Below are 19,986 nucleotides of genomic sequence, written 5' to 3' on the forward strand. Positions count from 1 at the left end.
GAAAAGGAGAGAAAAGAACGGAAAAACTCATGGGGAACAGCATCAATCAGTGCTGTGTCCTCAGGGATGTGTTTAAAAGGTCACATTTCTTGAGTCCTTGCAGCTTTATGCACACCTCTCCTGATTACTTGGTAGCCATGTAGACTTGCAGGCACTGCCTACAAGTAAGGCAGTGCTGTACATATGCCAGCCTTCTGCTCTTTAAAAGCATAACACAATAGCACATGGTGAATTTAACACTCAGGTATTTGATGGATTAATATACCAAAGGCTGAAGTGCTCTATTTATCTGAAGAATGCTACATTAATTATTTGCAGTAAATTCATTTGCTTTATTTGTTTATTTAAAATTACCGCCCCTCACCTCAAACTGAATCAAGTCCTGGATAGTAAGAATTTTTCTACTCTTGAAGACAGAAACCAGAACAACTCATTCTATGCTGAACACTAGCTAAAACAGCCAAGGATTAAATGCTGGTTATCCTTCATGAAGGACCATTTTTTAATCCATGTGTACAGAAGCCATACAGTCTACCAAGCAGTGTGCATTCCCTTTCACTTTTTTCAACAAGTAACAGCAATACAAACAACACTGTTACAAGATATTCCCAGATTAATCTCTCTGCCTGTTACAGCACTGTAAATCCACAATGCAGTGGGGAGGCAGAGTCAGCCCATAAGGCTAAGCATTAGCCAGTGTGCGAGGATCGAGCAATCTCTCGGTGTCCTGCATTTTGCTGACCCAGAACATAGGTTGTGCTTGGGGCAATGGCCTTCTGGGAAAGGGGTTCACAAAAACAAACCTCCCGTGAGGCTGGGATCCAGGCCAGTCCCTTGCACAGCTACGGTATGTGCCATCCGCCAGATTAATGGCTCTTTCAGGCTGTATCTTCTCTCTTTAACTTGGGCTGACAAGTTCTCTCAACAAAGGTTTCATTAAGACCATAACATGCCTGAAAAAGAAAAATGAACCCTCCATCCGTGTACCTTCCCATCTTCAAAAAGGGTTACACCCTGCAGGATGCCTTATATACTGGCACTAGAACAAAAGCATAGCAAGTGAAAAGCCAATTTGCCTCATTTCCTATTTCTCTACATTACGTAACCAGCACACATATTAATATAAAGAAAAAGATCTCATTAAGGAACAAAGAATACATTCCACTGTTATATACTGCAAGAGATATTTCCAACAGGCTTTTTTTGTTGACATAAAGGCATAATTCTTTATGGATAATCACACAAGTTCCAGAAATGACAGCAAGCATGTTAAGAAATGCTGATCTTTCATGTATTTCACAATGCACACAATATACCAGTTTCTGTGACCAAGGAATTGCATTTCTTCCATTCTCACTTAACTAATTATTTTCTTGTCAGCTTCGGAGTAAGAATTTTAGTCAGCATATTTACTGGGAAATGGTTTTTATGTTTCCTAAATGCAGCTTGGTATATACTAGCATAGAGGAAAAAAGGTAAACACTTAGCTATATGCTTCAAATTGAATTTAATGGTAGTCAACCTCTTAAACACAACATTGCATGAATTAAAAATGTAATCTACCTCTTCATCTTGTATAAAGTCTTTTCTTCATGCTACGGTCAACCTTACAGACTTTCTAGTCTTTGAGCCTTGTGCACCAACTCCTGCATCCGACCTGCACATTGAGATGGGAAACCCTTTCAGTAGCCCGCTGGGACCTCTGTGACCTTTCATTGACTTCCAGCAGCGCAATTTACATTTTGGGTGATTTCTAGGAAATCAGTGTGAAGACCTTCTTTGAAGAGCATCTTCCACGAAAAGCATCATGTCATGAAATGTGCATCTCTCTCAGCGCAAAACCTTTTTCTTGATTTCAACATATTTCACAGCTGCAACTGAGCTAACTTAAAAGTTTGATGTGCTGTTAATGTAGTTACCAAATGGAGATTTTGGCTTATTTATGGTACGTGCTCCAGAGCCTACAGAAGAAAGGTAGTTGACCAAGCAAGCCTTTAGCTATTCTGAAATGAGGTATAAAACACAAAGTAAAACACAAAGACCTAGCCTACAAATCATACACTGAGGTACGAATTAGCTTGAAAGCTAAACTGTAGGTAAAAACTGGAGGCTTAATTCTGAACTAGCTAAAATGCAGATCATCACCTCTCTATCTCCTTCATAGGCAAAAAAAGAAGATAAAAATTTCTCATTCTCACATGGAGGATGAAACACTAAAACACCTTAGAACAGTGGCAGGACCACTTTATTACATTCACCCCTTGCCTCAAAGTAGAAACGCTTGTTGTCTCCTCAGATGTACTCCTCCACTCTTCCAAGGAGCAGGAATGGCAGATTTCTGAAGTTGCAAACAGTTAACAAGCGTTTGGAAAGCTCAAAAGGTAGTGCAAACAAGAACTCCAAGAAATACATAGCAGTTTCTTTTGTGTGCAGCAGTATGTAAACAAAAGAGCTGCTGGGGAGGGGAGACTGGGTTCAGGATTTCACTGTAACCATTATTAGGAAACCCATACCATGTAGAAGTGTTTGATTAGTAAGTTAAAGGGTCAAATATCTCTCTGCATTAGTATTACTTCAGAAATCAACCACTGGAAACTAGTAATATGCTAGGCTTTTTTATAGGATAAGAGAGCAAAAGTCCAAGACTTAATATTCTTTGGCTTTCTTCCATGCAATCCTTACATTTTTTTGCTTGGGCATATACCTTCTTCCATGTAAATCAGGACTTCTGATATCTTTCCTGTTTTCAGCCTGCATGACAAAGGCAGGGGAACTTCTCCTGGAACATGAACCACTTACTGCTGAACTTGTGTACCTGGGTCAGTCTTACTTCTGTAACTGACTAACACGCTCATGTTCACAACACAAAAGCTTGCAGTACCTAAATGAGCGAACCTGAAATGCAGGTAGGAGTGGGGCACACAGGGATTTACTTCCATACTCCAACTGTCACAAAACCACCTATAGAAAGAGGAACTAAGGCAAACCCTACAAACTAAACAGTACAGTAAACCCCATCAAAATTAACATCTGTAATCACATAAATACTTAAAAGGCAGTACGTCTTAGGATTGCAAGGCAAAAACCTTGCTTTGCAGGTCTGCCAGCTCAAGACAGTTTTTATATTAGAAATTTTAAATTTCCATTCTGACCTATACAAACAGGGTTTAGAAATACCAAAACAGTAATACCCACCCTGCCTCATACAGTGTGGTATCAGCAGAACTCAATTGCTACACCTTTCTGTCACCAGAAATAACATGAAATAACTCCTTCAGGCCATACCTGGCTTCCCTACCCATGAGACTTTCTCAAGTCTAGAGTTAAGCTACCTCTTTGTAGCCCTTTTCCAAATTAAATGAGAGCAAGGGGTTGAATTCCACATCACCTAAAGATAACAGTTTCTTACTGTGTATTGAAAGAAATATATTTCCCCACGAAACTGTCATATCTTGAAGGCAGACATCTCACTACCTGAAGTACTTCTCCAAATTCGTGGCTATGATAGTAAACTTTTAAATGTCACGTGTCTTTATCAAGAGTAGAACTTGCAGCATCAGTTGCTGATTAGGAGGAACAACATGACTGACTCTGCAATAGTTATCAGTCAGACGTCATTTTTTGCACTGCATGTCAGCTGAAGAGAGAAATTAGAAAACAGCCCGTTCCTCTTCAGTTCATTTTAAACTTTGAAATGAAACTCTTTTTGGAAAACATATATAAGCCTTTCCTCGAAATCCTTGGGGGCTAACTGAAACGCACGTGCAATGGTATCAGCGCTGAAACCGCGCAGGCTCTGCTGGGCAGCCTGTCACGCAGAAGACTGGCAGATGACACTGGGTTCCCAACTCTGTACCCCAGCATGTTTTGGAGCATTAGTACAACCGCTCGAGTGCAGATGAGTGAGGGCAGTTTGCACTGTGCCCTTTCCCTCTTGTCACATAAGTAGGTTATAATTATGGCAGATAATCTCTCATTAAACATCACTGAATATGTCATTTTCATAATTACCAAAGGTAAGTGACTTAAACAAAAAAAACACAACAGCCAACTAATCCAATTATGTATCTAGAGCCACATAATATTTCGTTAAAATTTCTTTCATTTTTCCTTTTACTAACTATGATTTTAAATTCTAGTTTGTTTAATGGAAGAAAACAGCATTTCTTTTATACTAATATGCAATAGATTTATATAGTTTCTCTCTCTAAATAAGAGTTCCTCCTGAGGAAACTCCTCTCTACATTATTCATTGCACTTCTAGGGAAACAGAAAGTCAGCTCTTAAGAGCAACTTCAAATGATGGGAGAAGAGAATAATCAATGCCATATGTAAGAACAAGTTCTTGCTAAGGTTACATCAATATCTGAAGATAAGAACCAGCTCCCAAAATTGCTTTTAGGAGAACAAGGAAGGTACTAAGTCCAGGAAAGGATTTTCATGAAGAGGAGGTAAAATGCAGAAGCTGGACAGCTTTTCCTGCCTGTAACAGCTAGATTCCCTCTCTCTTCTTTAGGAGATGACTTCCTCTTTGAAGAAGGAAGATATCTCGGAAATCCTAACAGTCCCTGCATATCTATGGTTTTATGGGAAATTCATACTAAGGTACCAAGTCCTTTATTAAAGGCAAAAAACCCCAGGTAGACAGTTCTTACTGAAACACAAGAAATCCAACAGAAGTTCTTTCTTTCACTTTCCTCATTTATTTGCAGCATTTTTTTTTTTGTTATAACCTCATAGGCTTTTAGCATTAATATCAAGAAATTATTATTTCAGCCTACTGCAGGACACAGACACTGTTCTAGCAACAGCCTGCGACAGCAGACAGCCCTTTGGCAGGTATGTCTAGGACAGCTTTATAGACTAAATTTTCAGTTCCCCAGTTGCAGAATTTAAGGTCACTGTGTTCACATACTTCAAAGCACTTACCCCTGGTTGTCTGACTATCTCCTGTTCACTGGTTGGTTTACATACTGGAACCTGAGATTTTCACTTATTATAGCTCACCTAGCGTAAGTGCTTCATTAACAAGCACAAATTCCCATGACTGAGAACGCTCAAGCAGCGAAAAAAAATGCTTCAAACTTAACAAATGATGTCATAGTTTTTGAAGTCTTGTGACCTTCCACACCAACTCAGATTCCTTTTATTTGCTTTCCAGGTTTTTCTCTGAGCTCTTTTGGATCATGTTTTTTGACCTTTCTCACCACACAGGATAATAAAACAAATAAAAGAACATATTTTAAGGAAGGCTGAGTTACTGATGAGTCCATGCCTTCAGAAACAGCAGCTGTGGGAAGCAGGAAGGAAGGGAGAAGACTTAAGTGCATACACACAAGGAATCACCACAAGCCTTGCCACAGGGCTGAGCTGTGATGCAGCAGTCCTCATCTCATGATGGCAGGAACAGGCAGGACTTGCTTTTCTGCAAAGATCTGATTTTTGCAGCAGCACATCCCTGCAGACCTGTAGTTATACAGCCTCTTCAAAAACACTATGATGCTTATTAGTTTCTTTAGTAGGAAATTTTAGGAGCTGGCAGTGTCCACTGTAGCTGAGATAAAAAGGGAGATCAGTTCTAGTCATGCATATTAACGTTACCTTCTTGAAAGCTATCCTGGAGGACTACACTGAGACCTTCAGAGGAAGAATGCCTTACTATATCCTTGTAAGTGTGTGCTGTTTGCTAACACCCAGGCAACCCTCACATTATGCAGTACAGAGCACTTCCTGTCACGGTGTTCTCACAAGGCGCTTGCGAAGCAGATGAAAAACAACGTAATGGCAAGGCTAATGTGAATAACAGGAGAAGGAAAAAGCATCTCTGTGGTAGCCACCTCATCACCATCAAAAGTCTGTTTGTTTTTGCTCTCAGCGTCCTGACAGAGTGAGTGTGAAGGAGGGAAATGAAGGAACGTGATGGAAGTGAAACTTGGAATGAATCTGTCATGTAAACAAGAAACAACACCTGAACACACGCTCAGTGTTCCCCTGTTTCGCTGCAAGGAAAATGAACTTTAGAGACTGGAAGCCTGACAAACATCTGAAGTAAAGCCAAACCTAAGCTAAGAGAGTCATGCATAGAGCCTGGTAGAAAGATTTCTATCAATGAAAGATACAGATCACTCCAGCAGAGTGGTCTGGGTACAACAATACTGTTCTTTTTTACTGTGTTTTTTGGACTTTCTCACCTGCATTGTAGTTTCCCATTTCTCGTAATGGAAAGCAGAGCCATCCTCTGACCAGGAACAACCCTCTTGCTTCCTTGCCTTGCTATATTGCGGTGAAAGAGAAGCTGTTAAAAATCCAACAGCTGCTCTCAAGCTTGAAGGACAAGCATTACGGAAGGATACTTTGCGCTCACGATGACCAGCAAATAAAATGAGAGGAAGTGTTTCTTTGACCACAGGGCAGCACAGAGCCAACACCTCCCCTGCCTGTTTTCTCCATCACTCATACACCGCTCTGGGAATCGCTCTTCTCAGCACTGCCTCCCAACGCAGGGCCCAGCCCCGCACGCCTGCGCCAGCAGTCCCGTGTTTCGGAGATCCCTTTCCTTTTCTAGGGCTGAGCAAAGAGGAACGGGTATGAGGCCTCAAACTGCAAAAAGAGCGGGGATTTTTGCTGTTGTTGCCGCTTTAAGCATCTAAGTAGTACATCAAATGTGTAAGTGTGTGACAGAAACTTACTCGTGATTGGGCTGGGAAAAAAAAAAAAAAGACATCTGGAAGAAGACAGTATCTGTGAGTTTGACAACAGCATGCCCAGCTGCATGAAACAGGTGAGCTCTTCTTCTAATAAAACCAGAACCAGAAATGCTCAGAATCACATTTTTCATTTATATTCAGGGTCGAAAGACACTGACTAAAAAACCTAAGCCATTTCCTTTAACATGTTTTTCATGCTAAGACTAAAATGATGGAGACACAACAGCTATTGTTTGAAGGCTAATAGTCATTGCTAGCTATTTCCTAGCACACTAACCAGGAGAAAGCCAGCTGCTATATTTCAGATATCTCAGTAAGCATTTCTAAGAATTTTGCATTTTGATATTAAGAGCCATAATTTCACTGAAACTATAATGAGAGAGAGAATTTTGGATCTAATGTTATATTTTCCTATATTCATGGAACACCCTAGACAAATAGACAACCTAGAATACTTACTCGTACTGTTCATGTGAAATGAAACAACACACGAGAAGTAACACCACTTCTCCTCTCCCACAAAGTAGTCTCTTGTTCTAGATGTTTTCCACTGTTGGAAACAAATGATTGTTCAATGCCTCACTGAATACAGTTGTGCAATGTGACAAGTTAACAGATGACATTTTTGTTCACACAGCTTCTCAAGCTGAGATTTAGCTGTAAATTTGGCCTTGCCGTCCTAGCTCACCATTTGCAAGGAGTTCCCTGATATACAGGAAGGACAAATGGTATCTTAAAGACCAGAATACAAGCCAGTGACTGGACGTGGACATTACCCCACATTGCAAACCTTTTGCTTTAAATTACCACAGCCTTAAAACTACATGTTTTCCAGAGAACAAAATGTTACCTTGCAAGAAGCCATTTTGTGCAAGCATTATTGGTACCTCTTCTAAAGTATGGATTCCCATCTTCTGTTCAAAAAAATTCCGCTCAAGAGTCTAAGATCACTGGGTTTTAGCCATGTGCGGAGACTTCACATGCAGACCTTCTTGCACACACTGAATTTCACATTTTTTTATTGGTAACAATTTCTATTCCAGGCCTTCAGCTTTTCTCAGTATTTATAGTGATTCTGGGCTATGGAAAATCTCCAACAAAGAGGTCTCTATCCCAACTAATTCAGTGAAGCCCAGGGACACAAATAAAATCCTGGCTGTAGCACTGTTAGACTGCAAAAAGTTGAGATATGGTACTAATTCATTTTGGTTTAATGCAGATTTTCACTAAGTGAATTTCACTCCTTAGCCAGCAGTTTGTTATTTCACCTGGATCCAAGAGAGAAGGTTGTCTTCTGTTGCTTGGGGGCAAGGATATGTTTTCCAAATCCTATTATTCATAAAGAAAGGTAAAAATTAATTCCCTTGGCTGAGAAGAAGCTTCAATTCTGCTATTTAAAGAAATACATTTTTTAGAAGTCTTTTGGAAACAAGAGACAATCTCTTGCAAGCAATTCCAAGAATCTTTATCAAAAGCTGGACACATAGTACAAACCAAGAATTACTCAAGGTTTATCCCTAACTTGCTATTCCTGGAAGAATCCAGAGAGCCTTCCTTTGCCCTTTGAATTTATTTCCTCCCTGAAAAGGTAATATATTATACTGAAGTTGGGAGAAAGAATTTTATTAAACAAGGCATCATTTCCATCATATGTGAAGGAATGGACTTACTAAAGGGATTTTCCACCTTCCAAAATAAAATAAAATAAAACCACATTTTTGCCTTAGGAAATGATGGAAGTTCCTCAAAGCACAGTTTCAAAGGATCCTAAATGAAAATAAATAACACTTATTCTCAACTGAAGGGGAAAAAGAGGGGCAAACTTCCAAATGGTTTCCCCAGGGAGAAGTAATGAATTACACAGGGATGCTTGGAATACTTTAGAGAGAAGATCTTTACCAAGGACATAGCAGTTTTATCTGAGGATGCTATCGATTTCATTGGAGAGGCTGTGAAGAAATTAAGCAAAACACAGAACCAAACTCTCATTTCACCCAACCAGCCGCAGGGTTCAGAGGAAGAACTGTCTGAATCCAAAACACCATGAGAGCTTGCATGAGGGCTTGTTTTGAAAAACAAAGCTGCTTATGAAGTTTATCACACAAACTGACCACAGTGTAATTTCTAGATGCCCTGCTTCCCGATTCTTTTCCCTTTCAGTAGTTTCAGCAAAGCAGTGCTGAGAGGAGTTTTGGTTTGGGGCCACTATTTAAAAATCCAAAAGATAAACTGGAATTTATTTAGAGGAGTATAAATGGCAGAAAAAAAATGACTAGTGAGTGAGATTTAGAGAGACCAGTTAAGTGGCACAGAGTACATATAGAATTGCTTTTACTAGCAGCAAAAAACAAGCAAACAAAAAACATCCTACCCAAGTCCAAAGTGCCTTAAATTTAGGATGCACTATCAATCATCCCATAATTACATACGGACTACAGCTTAGATCTTTAGCAAGTTTTCATACCTCCATTCTTTTAATTGAAAGTATAAACCCCATCTTGCTGTTGATAAGTGCCTGCTTCTTTTTAATATTTCCTCATGAAAATTACCATCTTCCTTTCGTAAAACAATGGTACATCTAATTAATATAGTAACCACAGTATATTTATCAAGAAAATAAAAAATAGGCATTTGTATGAATGAACATAAAATGTACTAGTCCATTTCTGTTATGGGTGATAGACATGAAAACTCACTTTTTGTTATTGAATCAAAAGGATTTCATATGAAAATCCTCTAGCAAATATAAACAATAATCTGAGACTTCCATTTCCTTTGACCTACTTGCAAGCTGAGTATGCACTGACTTTTTTTTTTTAAAGTCAATACCAAAATGTCATATGACACATGAGAAAAAAAGAAAAAGTATACTTTATAAGTTGCAACAGCGTAACCTGGAACCTCACCCCCACCCCAAACTGTATGTGTTTGCTGTTTTTCTCAATGGGAGCTTCAGACAATTGCTCTTAAAGACTTCCAAGAAGAATAGATAAAGAAACCCAAGTCATTGTTTTTCAAGCACAAAAGAAATCTTACAGGATTTTAAATGAAGACTTCACTCCTTCATTCAAATATCTGATGGCAGAGCTATAAGGTTTTGCAGTCATACTCCAGCTTTGAAAGCATTTATTATGAACCATTTCCTCCCCATACAGTGGTAATACGAATTAATCTTATAAGCTACATGACGTGCCTTCCATTTAGACTACGGTCATCGGCTGCAATTTCCCAGTTTACTTGACTGTGGGTTAAATTCACAGTTTATGTGCTTTTAAAATACACTTATCTAAAAACACCGGGACTGCACATACTGCACTCTGTGTTTTAGAACAGAAAGTCATTGATGGTCAGACTCGTATTGCCAGTGCCAGTTCCAGAGTTTATTGCCCTGTTTTTCCTTTAGGACTACATCAATACACAAGCGACATTACTGTGACGCAGGGGTCAGGCAGGGTTGGTGACTCTGAACGAGCCCCTCGCGCTGGCCACAAGGTATCTCTGTTTTTACGGCTTATCACTGCTAGAGAAGAAGCTGTAAAACATGCCACCCTCATCTAGCACCAGCCTGATCTCACTCCTCACCTAAATTCTCTACAGAGAATACAACAGTAGTAAGGAAAAAACAACTGATAGCTACTGCTTTCCCACCTGGGCTGCAGCTACTGCATGGAACGATGTCTTCAAGCTAAGATGACACGCTCATTTTCTGTGATCTCAGGAAAAATGCTGCTCAAGACCTCTGCGCTCGCCATGCCAGCAGGACTCATCAGGGACAGGAGGAATAGGTAAAGCTGTCACTTTCCAATCAGAGGGCACTGAGTTAAATCCTTGCCTTTCGGAAACATCCCGCTATTGATACACTGCACTACCAAAACCGATGTTTGCTTTGGACTATCAGAATAACTTTCTACGGAGAGGGAAGGTCTGCCAAAGTTTAAGTAAAGCCATAACCAAGCACTGTCTAGACAATATCATCTTCACCTCAGCTCAGGACCACTTATTTGGTAACTGGTGAAATACCGTTAATAAAGCTTAGGTATGTCAATGCCCTTAAGATCAGTGGCCCAATGAAAACAGGTAATGTTGGGTAACCATCTGACGCTGTTTGAGTGGTGTGGAAATAAAGACACGCCTCTGCTGAAGCAACACTGAAGTTGTAGCACTAATTCATGTTCTTTTCACTTCTTCACAATCTAATATTCTTAATACATGAGGGGAGGAAGACAGGAAAAGATGCAGACTGCATGTCATTTACAAAAGAGACTGTAAATATTGAAAACATCTTTTATAAAATGTGCCCCCAGAACGCTTCACGTTTTTCATCTGTGAAAGAAATGCTGCATATCAATCAATCACTCAGAAAGGTCACAAGCTATTGATAGTGCATTTTATTTGCTTTAACTATCTCGCTAAAGCATATATTGAAACTCAGTGCACTACCAGAGTTGTTTTTTGTCTCTTTCTATCCCTCCTTGCTACCTAGTTGTGAAAGAAAAGCTACAGAAGTACAAAAACAAGTCTCTCCTGCAATTCATAACTGTGTCAAAAAGAAAGGGGAAAAAAAGCTGTTATTGAGCAGTTCCACCCTTCCAGATGTTTATACTGAATTTCCAGATGTTTTCCTTGCATTTATTGCTTCATTATAATGAGCAAGGGACTGTCTTCAAACACAGTGAGACTCCTTTAAACTAAAACAGTTTATACAAAAAGAACCTTCACTTTTTTATCTGTGCTCTTATTTGTTTCCAAATCTTACAGATTAAACCACACTCCTACAAACAAAGTGGATGGTCTTACAGGCAGGAAAGGCCCAAGGATCTTACCCTTAGAATTCCTGGGAACTGGAAAAGTAGCCAGGAATTCTCTGTTTTCTCTCCCTGCATCCTGGGGGGTGCCAATGGTGCTCAACTCAATAGGCATGCCTCGTTTTGAGCAAGCACTATTGAAAATTCACCCCACACAGAGGGCAAATAGGAGGGATTAATAAAAAAAGAAAAGTTCAACTTGAATTAAACATTATCTTACTATCATCACTGTAGCATATGCAAGAAGAGTTGTTGCTATTATTATTTCAAAGTTAGGTGCAAAACCTCAATAACATAATCTCAGGGTAGTAGTTTTCTGCTCTGTTGACTAATTGACTAATTCCTATAAAAGAAGATATATAAGGATAAAAGCAATACCATTTCAAACTTCTATACATTCTGAAGGAGGACCATGCACCATATGAAGTTTTCTTCCTTTATTTCTTTTGTAGCATGTGAACAACAAGAGAAAGAATCTCATAAAGTCTAAATTCTAAATAGAGAAGACTGCCAAATGACACATATGGAGGTATGGGGAAGAGTTCTCCTCGTTCTAAAAACAAGAGCTGACAAATTAAGGACCAGTGCTTAATTGGCATTTAGGCAGGAGAATATACAGGCTGACTTTCCAAAATCTGTAATCCAATCAGGTACTTACCTACAAATGCATGCACAGAAGAACCCCTAAAAAGCTAGCCCTTCATGACTTACGCCAGGTCTTGGAAGCCTAGAGCACAGCTAGTATTTCAGCCCAGAGCTCTGAAAACCTTTTTCAGAGGTTTGACCATGACTTCCTCAAACAGCAGTTAGAATTGCTAGTCGTCGGTGTTTGGACCAAACTTACATTTGTCCCAGTCAAACGCATTCAGAGTTTAACTGTAGCCTCCACTAGGAAGAACAGCTTAGCTTTACCCTTAAACATAAGTAACATGGATTAAAAAAAAAAGGAGAGGATGGGAGGGAGGACACCAACTTTAAGCCTGTTGTATCTGCTAGGTTTCTGCATGTTTCCTTGACTGCTCATTTAAATGTAACAAATAGTAGTGGAGAAACGCAAAGTGTCACTGAGTTTCAAGCCAGCCTGGGCACAATTTTACGGCCACTTGTGGTATACAGATCAATTCTGCTTAAGTCCCAGTGCAAAAGAAAGGCATGTTCTAGAGAAAGAGCTTTATGTTCTTTGTTACATTCGAAAGATTTCAAAAGGAGCCTTGTTAAAAGAAAAAGAGCTCAACTATGAAATCACTTCCTTCTGTTTAAAATATTTTACTCAAGGAGAAAAAAACAAAAGGGCATGAAAAGAAAAGAAAAAAAAATCTGTTCTCTGCTTTTGACTGGGTCGTAGGATTCAATATCCTACTAGCTCTGTGGGATGACGCAGTGTGCCAGATCCCGACCGCTCCAGCCAGAGTGTCAAGCTGCCTTAGTCATTAGCCAAACAATGAGCCCTCTTATGAAACGCGATTGGCTTCCACCTCACACATGCTGACAGCATCGCCATCAGGGGAGGATTTTTCCTCCCCCTTTTGGGGTGGCTCTTGTCCTCTTGGAGCGAGGCAGCAAGACGCAGGGAAGGCAGGCAGTGTTAGGCAACTAACAAACAAGAAGCTCTTGTGTTAATTTCTTCCCCCTCCAGCCCCATGCAAAGTATAGCATGGATAAAGAAAGGGGGAAAGATGACCATCTACATTCATAAGTGAGGCTCTGCTTCTGAGTACAATCAGTAAGGTGACAGCTTCAGAAAGACAAATTTATGTATGTTTAAAAGTCAAACAAATAGTTGATGGTTGTCCAAACTACAATGGGAGTTACTTATGGGTGAGCAGCATTTTAAAACCGATACTAAAAAGACGACTACTTTGCATTTCTCTGTGAATGACAGAGGTTTACTTAGCCCCCATCTCCAGTTGTCTTTGGTTCCCAAGGTACTCTCTCTTTCCTTTAAAACAAAATGCCTTCTCCTGGCCAAGGGGGCTGACACACATCAGCCCCATTCCCAATTCAGTTGCTGGGCATGAGAGAGAGGAGAGGACGTCTTAAAAATAAACTGAAACATTTCCTTTCCCTTCTCCCTTCAGTTAAAAGTTGAGTTCTGCCTCAAACAGTTATGTATTATCCTGCTTTGGATCATTAAATAAGGCAGGGTTCCTTTACTTTGTATTACTGAAGTTTGCTGATGCAAAAAAGAAAATAAGCCAGACAGCATCTGATAAACACTCAGCAGGCTCCTCCATGCAGCCTAAGAGACCCACCTCTTTTTCTTCCTTTCTCCACTGCCTTTGCAAGAAGGCATTCAGGAAGTACTACACTTGAAATTAAATCTTTCTCCCATGAAAATTTTAAACTGGACTTGCAAGCAGACTTTGAGCAGTGTAAGAGCACCATGTTACACATCGATCAACAGGCTGACTGCACTGTACTATCTACTCCATCCTGAGACATCTCCTAAACAGAGCTTCCAAGTGATGTTTGTTTGTTTTTTAAACCAGAAAATAACCCCCCAAATTCAGCAATACAGGAGAGCACTTATCTTGCTGATGGCAACCAGTGAGATTGTCTCATGGATCAGCTATCAGTCAGTATAACATCCTGATGTATAAAAATTTAGCATCACAAGATACTGCAGATGCCCCTGCTTCTGCTTCTTGGCTATTTTTTTAAAGCGTTTCTCCTGCCCTCTTTATCTTGCAGCTGAGTCTCACAGGTGACACGGAGATGAAAGTATTGCTACTTCTTTACTGTGCAGTTTCAATACTAAATGAAATGAGCATGTGTTCTGAAATGCCTCTGAGCAGAAAATGGCCTTGCAAAACTGGTCAATGGAAATAAAAATACAAATCGTTTCTGTCTATGCCTCTATGACTTGACTCCTCCAACCAAAGAAACCAGCTGCTTTGAAAAAACTGCTTTCCAAAATAATACTGAAGTAGAGGGCAAGCTGACTGGAAAAGAACTGGCTCTTTTCAGGTTAAAAAAAAAGGAAAAAACTCCCACCAACCTCAAAGGCCTCATGCCCAAAAAGCTCAGAGGTTTATTTACTGCCCTTTTGCAGATCTAGATCCAAATAAAGAATGAAGAATGTGGCGGCCTGGCAGTTCCTCTGTTTTCTTCAAACTATAGTCAACAGATTTAATAAAATAACACACTACTTCTCCCTATAAATGGTGCCTTATGTAGATTAGAAGAGGTGCCAAGGCAGAATGTGTGCAAAAACCCTATAAGTAAATTTAACAGCATCAGTAACAAAAAAGTGAGAAGGTCCTGTTGAATTTTGCAGAAAATTTCAACATGCGCTACTTGCAGTCCTGACAAACCATACTGAAATTAATCTAAATGAGGAATCTGAGCTGTTAGTGAACTACATCGGCAATTACATTTGAGTCACCAGCAGTCTCACTAATGCTACTTAACCTCTGGAGTTGTTCCATTGTTTCCAGAACAATACTGGGGGAAAAAGGAGGTAACATACTTCATGTTCTACGTACACTTCTAGTGTTGCAGCCACACTGGGTCCAACATATCTCCAGAGTGACTTCTGCTTGTACCAAAGGAGAAAGGGGAAGAGTGTGCTGACTTCGAGTGCATACATAGCTCTACTCCCTTGCATGCTCAGTATTAGCTACCAAGTGCAATTTATTCATTGACTTTTATTTATGTACTCCTACAACTCTGCATAGCACTAGTAAAGGTGCCCACTATTCCCACCACTTTTTTTCTTTTGTGGCTTTAAAGTCTGAACCAGTCATACCCTTCACAGGATATATTCCACTGTTGTATGAACAGCAGTTCATCCAGAAGGGAAACAAAGGATCTATTCACTAAAAAGTCTGTACAACTTGAATTTTCTTTGTTTTCAAAACCCCTCATCTTGACTTTTGCACAGAGAATCAAGGAGGTAGGAAAGGGCAGATCTCCTAATCACCAGGCAGTCAGAAGAGGTTTGCCCACCACTCCACACTCCCTCACAAAACTCAAAGAGGTATTCTTTCCCTGAAGAGACACATAAAAACACAAGTCATCAATGGCTAAACATGTTAGTCTACACAGTTCATATTCTGGTTAAAAAGCAAGTTACTTAGTCAGACAGCAAAACATTCCTTCTTGAACTAAGGCAAGAGCTGTTGTGCTAAATCAGAGCTCTGTAACTATTCTGCCTTGTTTGTGCAGACAGTAACTGCTAGAAAGCACAAGTTACAGTGCCAAGCCATGAAAATCAGGATGGCAATGCGAGAACTAAAGCAAAGTTTTGGTCTGGGCAGATTGGGTACTGTTGCATCTATGGACTAGGATACAACGGCAACATCACCATGCAACCCAGGCTGGCATCCCAAGAGACTTGGGTAGTGCGCTGGTGCACCCCACAGCTGGGAACACTGACTGGGACAAAGCGACAACGAGCACCATCCCTGGCTTCCTGCCGCTCACTGTTTGCAACAACAAAGAGCAGAAGAAACTGCATGGAAAATCACCGGGGGATGGTGCCCAAAATTTAGGCTGTGCTTTTGCACAAGAAAACTGAGAGTTCCAATCCAAAAGCGAGTGCGGCCAGAAGACAGGAACCCTCTGACTTCAAAATGTATCCTGACATTTGCCCCATGTTTCCCTATCTTCCATAGCCTGAAGCTTAGGGACCTCCTGAGCATTATGCTAAAGCACACCAACACCTCCCATGTTATCTTTCTGGATTAACAAATTAACAGATATTCAGATCTGCTACACATTATTGCAGAGACCTGTGCTAAACTCACATGCAGTTCTGATTAACACATGAAACCTTTTTATCAATAGCCTGTAGTCCCTAATTGCTTTCCAGACATGGCAGTATTGCCTGAATATGCACACTATGTTTTGAATGGCAAAAATGGGACAATAGGTGCTTACATAGTAGATGGAGCCTCCCCTGTACAAAGGTTACAGCCATTTGGCTTCTTCAGAGGCAAAAAGGTGAACACTACAGAGCACAGGCTGGTGCAATTGATTTTAAACTTCCACTGATGCAAAAGACTCTTACACCTTGAGGGCCTGGTTCTTCACTGCTTCCCAAATTACTACCTTCTGTGTTACAAGGCTAAGACCAAATTTCTTAATACCCAATTCCATAAATAAACTTAATCGCAGCACTGTAATGAACAGTGGGAGTTCTTACTGCCTCTTTCCCCCCCTACTATCTTGAAATGCTGCTGACCTGTCTGAAGTTAATGTATATTACTGAAATCACTTGATAAGAAACAGAAGAGGAAAAACATGGAGGATGAGATAAACACTTACCAAGTACAATGACCACAGTCTTCAGGAGACTCATCATGGTGTCCCGATTCCTGCGGGGTCCAGAACTGTGTCTGGACATTCTCATAGTCCTTTGGCGGACATACCCAAAGATATGAGCATATAGGACCACCATGACCACAAAAGTGACCAGGTTGAAAATAGCCCAGAAGACCAGGTAGGAGTCACTATAGAGCGGTGCCATGTTGGAGCAGTGAGTGATATCACAAATACAGTTCCAGCCGACACTTGGTATGGCACCCATTACAATGGCCATCGTCCAGATAACAACAATTACGACGACCACTCGCCGGTTGCTCATCCGAGTATGTAGCTGCATACGGAAGACTGTAATGTGCCGCTCGATAGCAATGGCCAACAAGTTGGCTACAGAGGCTGTCAGGCTAGTGTCAATGAGACCCTGACGAAGAAGCCAGGTGCTTACAGTCAATCTTCTAGTGTTGGGTCCTGTGTTAAACATTAAGTAAAAGTAGGCCAGACCTGCAAAAAAATCTGCAGCAGCTAAGTTGGCCATTAAGTAATAAATAGGAAAGTGGAATCGGCGGTTGACATAAATAGCCACCATAACTAAGAGGTTGGCCAACATTATGAAGATGCAGACGGTAATCCCCAGGCCCATTACAAGCTTGCTGACAGTGTTCCATTCAGTGGCTAGATATTTTCCACTCCGGTTATAAAAGAAGGCAATGGTTTCATTGTAGTAGCACTGTGGTTCACTCATGGCTGTGGACTGAAAAAAGAGGAAAAAAAAAAAGAAAGACATCAGAACTGAAAACATTCCAGTGACCGTACAATTGCCTCCATGGATAAGGCATGCACAGAAAGCAGGGAGAGGCATTGAAGGCAGGAAGAGAACACGCTTCAGAACAAATTTATTTTTTCAGAACAAATAGCATTCCACAACTCGCAAACAATTGCTCTTACGAGGCCAGTAACAGCAACCGGATTAGAAACAACTAGAAATGCCTACATCTGCTCTGGGAACTAGAATGATTTCTGACATAGTTGTGAACTACATAGTAAATGTAAGAACTTCTGGCCAAGCAGACCCTCTGAAAAATTCACTTAGATAATAGGACACGCAATTCATATTTAAAAAAAAGTTAACTGTTACAGAGCATCTTATTTATGTTACTAGTGCATAAGACTACTGTTTGGCTGTACTTGTGTTAAAAGAAGGGCTCCTCAAAGAGGAGGAAGTTGATTACTTTTCCTAGCAAGTTTTTTGACACATTCAGGTCTCCATCAAGGGCATTTCTTGTTCTCCTGCTGTGTTAAAAACAGGGAAAAGCACCCTAAATTTAGATTGTCCATATGCTCTAAAACTGTAAATTCCCAGGGCCAGTGGTCATGCCTGCTCTCAAGTCCACAAAGCACCAAGTTCTTTGATGAACAATAACAAGAGCATGCTACCGTTTTTCTAGGAATGTTCTTCATTTTCCATCAGCCACATTTCTAAAACAGGGTTACTTTCCTTTAGCACTGTACCTTTAAGTATAACTTATCTGACCTGACTTCTTCCAATTTGAAGTAGGAGGAATGAGGCAAGGAAAGAGGAATGCAATTTTTGCCTTAATAGTACTAAAAGCATCAAACTTTATTTTTTGTATTAAGTATTGTTATGGCTATGTCAGGAGATACATGATTAATTTTCCGTTCAGAGTAGTCTGCTTAGTACTGTTATGGGTGCAACAAACCAGTCCCATATCCCACTAGAACGTAAAAGTTTTGCTTTTTTTCTTAAAACCCTTGGCTGACAAGAAAATGTTTAGCGAGTTTCCTTCCTAATTTATAATCAATTATTCAAGGTGCAATTCCCAAAAGGCAAACCTTGTGACAAACCCCCAAACCTCTGAACAATATGCCAGTTGCTTGTTTAGCATGGCTTAACAAAGAGGAGTGGAAATAAACCCCCCCAAAAATATGTCAGAAAACTCTCTGGCTAAAGAGACTCTGGAGACCTGGCTTTCAAGCCCAACACACCAGTTTTATGGCGGTGGAACTCTGCTAACTGAACTCAAACTTTTATAAAAAGAGGAGCAGTTTTAGTACCGAAGCAGGTAATAAGCCTAACAAAAGAACAGACCAACAATATTAAAAGATAAGAATCTCTTCCCATTAAAGCATGCAACCTCCCCCTCCCCCCCACTGCCATCTTTTGGACAGCTCCAGCCATTCCATAGAAAACTCCATGGCTAACCTCACTTGGATGTTGAAGCTAAAAAGGTGCGCAACAGGGAAACAGAATTTGCCATTGGACCCAAGCGAAAATGCTATCTGATAAAGACTTCCTTGAAATTACCAAAAGCTATTTCTGTTTGTTTTCATTTACATCTCTTTGTCAACTCAATTAAGCCAATTCCAATAAAGCAACATACAAAACTTTCCACATCTATCCTAAATGTGTTACATGACAGGTAGATTTGTGTTAAAGAAGAAAAGGTCTTTTTGGAATGATTTAAATTCCAACTTAAACATGGATCAGAAACATTTGCAGACCCAGGATAATAAAAAACTAGAGCAAATACTGTTTCTCAGCACACTGACTATAAAATTTTTATTGTTCCTCCAGGATACATCAACCCTTAAGTCAGAAACCTTTGAGTCTTAATTATTTATGAATTTTAAAAAGTCCTCTTGTGAAGTCTGTGCTCCACAGAAAAACTGATTTACAAGGGATACTTAACAAAAGGAGACCTAGCTACAAGACATCTGGCTTCAATTCTTTGCTTAAAGACTGTGTGGTAATAATAGGTCAAATAAAAGAACCCTTGAGGGAGAGAGGAAGTCATAGGAATGAATTAGTGGCCCTTATAAGGCTTGTCAACATCTGCATTAATTATGTGAATGCCCTGATTTTTTGCTCTCTGTAGGAATATCAGGATGCACTCTGACAGTCTGCATTATACAGGAGGTTGGGATTCCAAAATCTAGTGGACTTCTGTGATCCTGAATAAATTCTATCTTTGTCTACGTATTTACTGATATAAATTTTCCTTTGAAATGGCTGCTGCCCATATTTAACAATTCCTCCTCCACTATTGCTCCTCTGGAGGGAGACTAGTTACACCTGGAAAAATACATATCTTAAGTTATTTCAGAAATTTAAAATATGGTAGAGATCTTTTTTTCTTTCTTGGCTTCGTTTTGCACATAGGCTTAGAATGTGACATATCCTCCTGGTTTCA

The 19,986-nt window shown here is 40.1% G+C and overlaps 1 protein-coding gene across 2 annotated transcripts in view; it reads right to left on the reverse strand.

Annotated features, from left to right (window-relative positions):
* Nucleotides 1–19,986, reverse strand: part of LPAR1 (lysophosphatidic acid receptor 1) — an 80,224-nt gene that overhangs the window by 23,040 nt on the left and 37,198 nt on the right. For both annotated transcript variants that reach the window (XM_064502236.1, XM_064502235.1), the window contains one exon: nt 16,781–17,528. In XM_064502236.1, coding sequence (XP_064358306.1) covers nt 16,781–17,528 — 748 coding nt within the window. The remainder of the gene's footprint in view (nt 1–16,780; nt 17,529–19,986) is intronic.

Source organism: Dromaius novaehollandiae, chromosome Z (assembly GCF_036370855.1).
Source record: "Dromaius novaehollandiae isolate bDroNov1 chromosome Z, bDroNov1.hap1, whole genome shotgun sequence".
In the NCBI taxonomy this organism is placed as follows: Eukaryota; Metazoa; Chordata; class Aves; order Casuariiformes; family Dromaiidae; genus Dromaius; species Dromaius novaehollandiae.